This window comes from Brachyhypopomus gauderio, chromosome 5 (assembly GCF_052324685.1).
Source record: "Brachyhypopomus gauderio isolate BG-103 chromosome 5, BGAUD_0.2, whole genome shotgun sequence".
NCBI classification, from domain to species: Eukaryota; Metazoa; Chordata; class Actinopteri; order Gymnotiformes; family Hypopomidae; genus Brachyhypopomus; species Brachyhypopomus gauderio.
The window spans coordinates 6,024,771-6,033,681 of record NC_135215.1 but is presented as its reverse complement, the minus strand read 5'-3'; the positions used below and the strand labels follow the sequence as shown (position 1 = coordinate 6,033,681).

The window sequence follows — 8,911 nt, the reverse complement described above, 5'->3', positions numbered from 1 at the left end:
TATATATGGATCACGTCAAAAATGTCTCCTCTGATTTGACACTGAAGATGTTTGATGATTTCCCTTCTCTGTCTAATAAGGTAAATGTGAGTGTGATTGGCGCCTGTAGAAAGCTCTCTTTCTGTCAGTCTCTCTCTCTCTCTCTCTCTCCCTCTCTCTCGCTCTTTCTCTCTCTCTCTCTCTCTAAGGGGCTGAGGGGACACAGTTCCTTCATTCTCTCTGGGGGAGCGGAGGTGAAGCTTGTGTGAGATGGACAGCTGTCTGACTTTAATTCTTCTGATGTCCACAGTCTCACTCACTACTGCTGGTAAGAACAAACTCGATTATACTAAACATTCTCAGATCAGTAGGAACTAGTCAGTTAGTCCTGCGTGAGGTACAGACTAAGTATGGTGAGGCAGTGTTTAGATATCATGCTGTTCTTAATGGACCCAGTTTATAGAGAGTATTAGAAGAGCCCTGACACTAGATGCTTTTAATTCTGTACTCAACCATTTTTATTTGACTCACATTATAGCACTACATTTTTAATAACAAAATAACTTTAATTTTGAGTTTTTAATTTCCATCATTAAAATACACATTTTTTCCTAAATGTATTGTCTTTACTTTCATCTTTTATCTCAATACTTTACATGATTAACCTGAAATATTTTAGTACTTTTAGTATTTTTAACATTTTAGTAATTATTTATCATTTTATTGTTTTATGTGAAGCACACACACAGCACATATATAAAAAGTGTTGAATAAATTAACTTGTTTTAAAATAACAAATTGCTACAATAAATACATGAAACAACTCTTTTATTAATCAATAGTGACAGTAGTAATCACCAGTGTGAACAGTGTAAACGTAAGTGTATTAGGTGGAGTGTGTAGTGGGGAGAGTGCTGGACTCTCCACAGACTGTGACAAAGAGGAGGAGGAGGAAGAGGGAGAGGGTGAACTGGACTCACCTTTCATAATTCTTACTTGCTTATTTGTTTGTTTACATGTATTTGTGTATTCTGTGTTTCTCTGTTGTTATTCCTCACTTTCCCTCTGGAAATCAATAAAGTTCATATTCTCATCTTGTCATTTCAGAGGTAAAGCCGATCACTAATAATCAGTTGCGTTTATGGTTTCTCCCTCTAGATGCTGCTTCTGGTATTTTAACTGTGGTCCTAACACTCATCCTGTCCCCCCTTCTCTCTGTCTCTGTGTCTCTCTCCTGTAACAGACAGTGTGAGGTTGGTGAATGGTGGTAGTCGCTGTGCTGGGAGAGTGGAGGTTCTTCATGAAGGACAGTGGGGAACAGTGTGTGATGATAACTGGGATATGAGAGATGCTGCAGTGGTGTGTAGAGAGCTGCATTGTGGGGAGGCTGTAAGTGCAGTACATAACGCTCACTTTGGACAGGGATCAGACCCAATCTGGATGGATGATGTGGACTGTAGTGGATTAGAGTCTACACTGAAGAACTGTAGATCAGCAGGGTGGGGTAAACATAACTGTCGTCATGATGAAGATGCTGGAGTACAGTGCTCAGGTATGATACAGTTAATTAAAACAATATAATTATATATTTAATTAATATATATAATATATATAATTAATATTAATAATATTGTTACATAATTTCAGTAGGTTTTTAACATTTTTTTCTTGAGTTTTGCATATTGCAATTGTAACAAAAATTCTGTCTCACTATAAAACAGTTTTCTCAATTAGAGAAACATGTGACAAATATTTTTAACAGAGAAAATAAAGCATCACTGCAGCTTCAAGACAAGAGTGAGAGAATAAAGACAACAACAGAAGAGACAGAAAGAGAGAGGGAGAGAGAGAGAGAGAGAGAAGTTTAAGTTTATATACTGTTGACTAACACAACAGAACCCAGTCAATGGCAGAATGAGGTATTGTAGTTTTTTAAAGAGGGACAATGCAAAGCTGAAGTGATAATACAAAAACAGGTGAAACTCCAGAGCAGATAAAACCTGTGCCAACAGTCAGACTGTCAGGGGACAGTTCCAGACCCCTCCTTTTGGGTGTGGGTTTATGTCGTCTGTGTCTGGTTATGTCCATGTTTGTAGTTCAGTGGGTGTGGGTTGTTCGTGGATATGTTCATCGGTGTCACCTGTGCCTCGTCTCGTGATCACTGGGGATTGTGTAGTTTGTCTATTTAATGTGCGTTCGCGCAATGTACCTCTTGTGTTTAATGTTCCAGTGTATGTGTGTTTGTTGCTGTGTCATTGTTTAATGCAGTGGTTCCCAAACTTTTTCTGCTGTGCCCCCCTTTAGTAGATGAGAATATTTTTGCGCCCCCCCTACACCCCCCCCCCCCCCCCCCCATTGACTAGGGATGTGTTGAAAACTTACAAAAACAATAGGTTCACAACTTTGGTCAAACATGAAAAAAATAAACTGCAATAAACCTTTTAAATGGTTCAAGAATTCTAAATACAATTTAAAATAAAATAAATAAGGAGATGAAATAAGAGAAACAGCAATACATATGCGGCTAGTTTGCAAGCGCAGACATCACGCGGCCAGAAATATGTGTACTGTCTCTTTAATTAAGGGAGCGAGTTGAGCGCGCGTATGGAATATTGTTTTTTTTAGCTTTCTGCCGTAGACCGAGTCAGACCAATGCTCTTTAATTTATTCCTGTAAGTAACGCATTAAATGAGCTTTGGACAACTCACCAGTTCATGTATGAACAGTGAAGTATTGCTGGAGCCCAGGTTTATTTTGGTCAACCAGCAAATAAACGGACTAAGTGGAATACCACCAGCGCGAGTATTAAGGTTGAACTAACTCCGAAAAGTAAGCAATACAAGCATAGAATTAGACTGAATAGATCTGTTTTATGAATCGGTCACATTGTCCCCGATACCCGATCTAGAATTTTTTCAGATATTAATATCGGAATCGGTGCATCCCTAAGACACATGTGCACGTTTTACTTTCAAGCTCCGCGCCCCCCCTGCAATAGCTCCGCGCCCCACCTAGGGGGCGCGCCCCCCACTTTGGGAACCACTGGTTTAATGTGTTTTCCCCCGTATTCCCAGGGAGGGTGTTCTGAACATACCTGTCAAGTTTTGTATTTAAAAATACGGGACATTTCCCGTATATGACGTCATCGCCTAATTTGCATAATCAGTTATTTGCATATAGCTGCAATCGAGGCTGTAGGAGAAACGAAAACATCTTTGGAGTGGCAAAAAGTGAAGAAAAAACACCCCAAATGTGTTTTGAACTACAAATGAATAAAAAAATTAAAAATTTCTAGTGGTATTTCTAGCTACAAATGGGGACATCTCCTGGGCATATTTCTGTGCCTTTAGCCCGCGTTTGTGCTTGGCAGATTGTTCGTGCTGACGGACATCGTTCCTTCCCCCATGAGAGACACTAAAATCACAGCTACATATCTTACAGAATGAGTAGCTATGCCCCTTCATGCTTCTCTTTAGGAAAGTAAATTCCCTGTCCCAGTCGTCAAGGTACTCACACGTACGCTTAGCTTTTTAGGCAGGACTGCCTTCTCTCGTTAAATCCATCTCTGATTTGTTGTTCCAGGTTTGCTCCCACTGTCGACACTAAACCCGCAAGTTTTAATTTATATATTTTTTAAGCATTCATATTCCGCGCCAAACAGATTCTGTCAATAGCCTCGCGAGAACTGCTACCTGCAGTAGTTTGGGTGGCAGTTCTCGCGAGGCTAGTGACAGAATTCTGTTTGGAGCGGCACATGAATGCTTTAAAAAAATAAAAATTGAAAACTGAAAATACGGGACAAATACGGAAAATAAAAATACGGGACGACGCCGGGACAGAGCGGTAAAATACGGGACTGTCCCGGCCAAAACGGGACACTTGACAGGTATGGTTCTGAAGGGTTTCGCGGCAGATCCCGCCATTGGGGGAGACTGCTTTCAGAGGTTTGTGGTTCCGGGGGCTCTGGACCTGCCCGTCGGTGTAGGTTTGGGGCCTTCCAGGTACGCGGGACGCTCCGGGAGTAGCGGGCCCCTGGTGAGGGGTTCTGTCACGGGACAGTTCCAGACCCCTCCTTTTGGGTGTGTGTTTATGTCGTCTGTGTCTGGTCATGTCCATGTTTGTAGTTCCGTGGGTGTGGGTCATTCGTGGATATGTTCATCTGTGTCACCTGTGCCTCGTCTCATGATCAATGGGGGTTGTGTAGTTCATCTATTTAATGTCCCATGTTCGTCTTTGTCTTAAGCTCGTGCCTTGTGAGTGTTACATGTAGAGTGCTTGTGCTACCTACGCTGCACTTTATTCGTTGTGTGGAACAATAAACAATAAAACCTCCAATAAACAATAAAACCTCCTCCCACCGTAACACAGACAAAGATAAATGGGAGAACAGTCCAAGTATAGAGAACCAAAGAGCAGAAGAACCCAGAGAAGATTAGAGCAGAGACCAACTCCAATATGGGTCAGTAACAGGTGAGACAGACACATACGCAGATGCAACTGGGAACAGGTGGATACAGTCAATAATCAAGAAAACTAAGACAACAGGGCTGGCTGTGATTGGATGGAATGACGGGTGGGTGGTGGTCAGGTGGCTGATGGGGAATGTAGTCAGAGGCAGAGTGTGTGACACACACCAGACTGAATCATTCAATGAAAGTCCAAACTTGTAGTTTATAACCTGTGTAATAAGGAGTGTATGAATTCAAATCAATTAATTTTACAGCTCACAGGAAGTCCAGACTTACAGACGGTCCTCACCTGTGCTCTGGGAGAGTGGAGGTGCTTCATGGGAAGACCTGGGGCACAGTGTGTGATGCTGACTTTGACCAGCAGGATGCAGAGGTTGTGTGTAGAGAGCTGGGCTGTGGGCATCCTGTGGAGGTGCTGGGAGCAGTTGCTTTTGGCAGAGGGGAGGGCCAGATGTGGACAGAGGAGCTTCAGTGTAGAGGCAACGAGTCTGACATTTACTCCTGTCCAACATCTTCTACACTCAGAAACAACTGTTCCCATGACAATGATGTGGGAGTGAAATGTTCAGGTAAAGTATAATAATTTATTTCTCTATGTCTGTAATATGCTTTTGCTAATCTGGTCTGCTGTATATTTGCATACATATAAAATAATAATAAACATGAATTGATTGCTGTTGCACTAAGTTGTCAGTTGTGTGTTCAGGTTACACAGCAGCGCGTCTGGTGAACGGCTGGGACTCCTGTTCTGGTCGAGTGGAGCTCCAGTACCTCAGTAACTGGGGCTCAGTTTGTGGGGGAAGCTGGAATATGAGAGCTGCCAGTGTCCTCTGTGGACAGATGAAGTGTGGGAGTGCTGTGGCTGTGTTGGGGGCGGACTGGTTTGGGGGGGGGAGGGACGACATCTGGGCTGATGTGTTTGATTGTCATGGGAACGAGACACACCTGTCAGAATGTCCCATCTCATCATGGAGTCGAGCAGCATGTTCTCATGAACAGGATGTTGGAGTCATCTGTAATGGTGAGATCCTCCACTCATGTTCACCTACAAAATGAAGAATTAAAGCATGAAATAGATTATTAACTTTCATTTTAAATTATATTCTGATTCAGGTTCCTCTCAGGTCTTTCATGAGGGGCGAGTGCGGTTGTCTGGAGGGAGGGAGTGTGAGGGGCAGGTGGAGGTTTTCTTCATCCAGGACTGGAGGAGAGTTCTCCTGGACTCCTGGAGTGTGTCTGAGGCCTCTGTGGTCTGCAGACAGCTGGGCTGTGGCTCTGTGCTGAACTTCTCCAGCTCCTCTCCATCCAGTCCTGAACAACACAGCCACATGTGTGTGACGGGGTTCAATTGTTCTGGGAGTGAAGCTCATCTGGGGAACTGCAGCAGTGCAAAACTCCTCAACTTCTCCTGCAGCTCCAGGGAACAGCTGTACATCACCTGCTCTGGTAAGTGTTACATTTACCTCAAAAAGGGTTAGACTAATTGGTAACATAAAATAAAAATACATTAAACTGGATACTACATTAAATTGGACATTGGACATTTTGCAAGTGCACAGACAGATTGTGTGTGTGTGTGTGTGTGTGTGTGTGTGTGTGTGTGTGTGTGTGTGTGTGTGTGTGTGCGTGTGTGTGTGTGTGTATAACTCAGGCCACAGCTCCATCAGGCTGGTTGGTTCTGGTGGAGACTGTGCAGGGAGGCTGGAGGTTTTCCTCAGTGGTTCGTGGGGGACAGTGTGTGATGACTCATGGGATATTGAGGACGCCCAGGTGGTGTGCAGGCAGCTGCAGTGTGGAGTGGCCCTCAGTGTCCCAGTACCAGCCTGGTTTGGTCCTGGAACTGGACCCATACAGCTGAATGAGGTGCAGTGTGAGGGGAGTGAGACGTCTCTGTGGAACTGCAGCTATCAGTCTGGGGGAGAACACGACTGCAGACACAAGGAGGACGTAGGGGTCGTGTGTTCAGGTGATCACAAAGACTTCTAAAAGCACTTATAAAAGAAATCTATGCATTTATTTGTAATATTGCACTTTATTTTTATACCAAATATAATAATTTTTCTCTCGCCAGAGTTTAAAGAGATCAGACTCAGTGAGGGGTGTGTGGGGAATCTGGAAGTGTTCTACAATGGATCCTGGGGGAATGTGTGTCATAATGGGATGAATGATGAAACAGTAAGTTTTGTCTGTCAAGAACTGAACTGTGGAAGAGCAGTCAAGGAGTCTGTGGCCAGAGCAAGAGTGGAATCAGCTCCTAACTGGCTGGATCAGGTGAAATGTAGGAAACACGACTCCACTCTGTGGCACTGCCCATCTGAACCCTGGGGACAGAACAACTGTTATAATTATAATGAGGTGGCTCACATTACCTGCTCAGGTAGGAAGATTCTCTCTCCAGGTTGTACTGGTTTAACTTATTCTTCTATACTGTGAAGTATCTGCTTGTTTGACAGTAGTCAATGCAATGCACATTAGGCCATTAAATATGTAATACAGCTCCAGACCTGAATGTTCTTAGATGTGCATTGTGTATGTTGCTCTGCACACAGGAGGGGGCAATGATGGTGAGCAGCAAAGACATGTGAGATGTTCCTCCTCTCCCTCCCAGAGCCAGTGCTCCAGTAAGGACTCACACACAGAGAAGAACCACATCTCACTCAGGAGAGCATGAATCACAAGTGTCCTCACCATGATCAGAAATAGTCTCAGCATAAACATGTTCTGATTATAGTTGTCAGCTTTGAGTTGATTTCTTTGTGTGTGTGTGTGTGTGTGTGTGTGTGTGTGTGTGTGTGTGTGTGTGTGTGTGTGTGTGTGTGTGTGTGTGTGTAGATCTCCTGCCTCTCAGGCTGAGGGGAGCAGAGGGAAGCTGCTCTGGGAGTCTGGAGGTTTACCATAACGCTGTGTGGGGCTCCGTCTGTGGTGATCAGTGGGACATCAGGGACGCTGAGGTGGTCTGCAGACAGCTGGGCTGTGGGAAGGCACTGAGGGCTATTGGGGGTGCTGCCTCTGGTGCTGGTGAAGGGGTGATCTGGCTGAACAGAGTGAAGTGTAGAGGGGATGAGATTCACCTGTGGGACTGCAGTTATTCACTGAAGAAACACACCGACTGCTCCCACAACAAGTATGCTAGAGTCACCTGTGCAGGTGAGAGGAGGTTCTAGTCTATTCAACAACATTTTCATTGTATTATCTCACTAATAAGAGTTGTAAAAACTTGCTTGTTAAGTTCTGTCCAACATATAGGAGAATGTGTATCTGTTTGATGAATGTCTGAGTTTTTATACTGACAGAGCCTTCTACTCCACCTTCTACTCCACCCACACCAACCACCAGGACCTCCACCACTACAGGTTCTCTCTCTCTCTCTCTCTCTCTCTCTCTCTCTCTCTCTCTCTCTCTTTCTGTCATTGTGAATTATTATGATACATTATTCCATGTTCTAACTGTTGTTGTGTATTTTTATGAGCAGTTCATCAAACACCACCCAGTTCTTCACCAGTAGATCTGTCCACCCTGCTGGTCCAGCTGGTACTGGGAGTGTTGCTCTTTCTGGCTTTAGTGCTTCTCGCTGGGCTGGTTTACCAGAACAGAGTGCTCAGGAGAGGTAGGACACACTCACACACATCTACACTCCAGTTTCTGGACACTCTCTGAACGTCATTAGTCCTTCAGTCTGTCTTCTGTTACACCATGTCTCTGTTTGATTCCACCCAGTGATCTCTAAGATGAGGCGTAAGACTCTGTCTGAGGCAGTTTATGAGGAGATCGACCGCAGATACATCACTAAAAGAACCCGAATCTCCACTCGAAGGGGTGGGTGATGTGTGTGGAACCTTCTATCTATCACCAATGTTACTGGGTAGCACAAATTAAATGAAAATGATTTTATAAAAATAATAAGAGAATGTTAGTAAAGCGATTGAATGTGTATTCAGTCTTTCAAGAGGAAAGTGTCTCTGACTGCATGTGAGGATTGTGGTAATTCTGCTGATCATCATCTATTAGGGAGGAGAAGCTCAACTATGTTATTCCTGTACACCTTTAGTTTAGATACAGGATGAGAAAACCACAGAGCAGCAGGTGTGTGCAGGATGAGAGAGAGAGAGAGAGAGAGAGAGAGAGAGAGAGAGAGAGAGTTAATCTGTGTACGTATTCATTCATAGTTGATTGTGAAAGGAGAGGGAAAGTGTGCGCGTGTGTGTTGTGTTGGAATGACAGACAGAGAGACAGAGAGAGAGAGAGAGAGTGTGTGTGTGTGTGTGTGTGTGTGTGTGTGTGTGTGTGTGTGTGTGTGTGTGTGTGGTGTGTGTGTTAGTGTGTGCATGTTTGTATGTACCCAAGTAATCTCTACACATTATGGAAGGCAATGATCCCAAATGTATTATTAGGAACATGTCGAGTGAAGTGGTAGATATATCTGTGTGTGAGAGAGTGTGTGAAGGCAAACATAGTTGTGTGTA

The 8,911-nt window shown here is 43.9% G+C and overlaps 1 protein-coding gene across 1 annotated transcript in view; it reads left to right on the top strand.

Annotated features, from left to right (window-relative positions):
• Positions 1 to 208: 208 nt before the first annotated feature.
• Positions 209 to 8,911, top strand: part of LOC143514206 (antigen WC1.1-like) — a 22,276-nt gene continuing 13,573 nt past the window's right edge. Inside the window, exons 1-12 of the mRNA XM_077005124.1 lie at positions 209 to 307; positions 1,223 to 1,531; positions 4,703 to 5,017; positions 5,155 to 5,469; positions 5,562 to 5,894; positions 6,100 to 6,414; positions 6,520 to 6,825; positions 6,998 to 7,069; positions 7,281 to 7,595; positions 7,742 to 7,801; positions 7,921 to 8,055; positions 8,166 to 8,264. Of these exons, the coding sequence (XP_076861239.1) occupies positions 250 to 307; positions 1,223 to 1,531; positions 4,703 to 5,017; positions 5,155 to 5,469; positions 5,562 to 5,894; positions 6,100 to 6,414; positions 6,520 to 6,825; positions 6,998 to 7,069; positions 7,281 to 7,595; positions 7,742 to 7,801; positions 7,921 to 8,055; positions 8,166 to 8,264 (2,632 nt within the window). The 5' untranslated portion in view covers positions 209 to 249. The remainder of the gene's footprint in view (positions 308 to 1,222; positions 1,532 to 4,702; positions 5,018 to 5,154; positions 5,470 to 5,561; positions 5,895 to 6,099; positions 6,415 to 6,519; positions 6,826 to 6,997; positions 7,070 to 7,280; positions 7,596 to 7,741; positions 7,802 to 7,920; positions 8,056 to 8,165; positions 8,265 to 8,911) is intronic.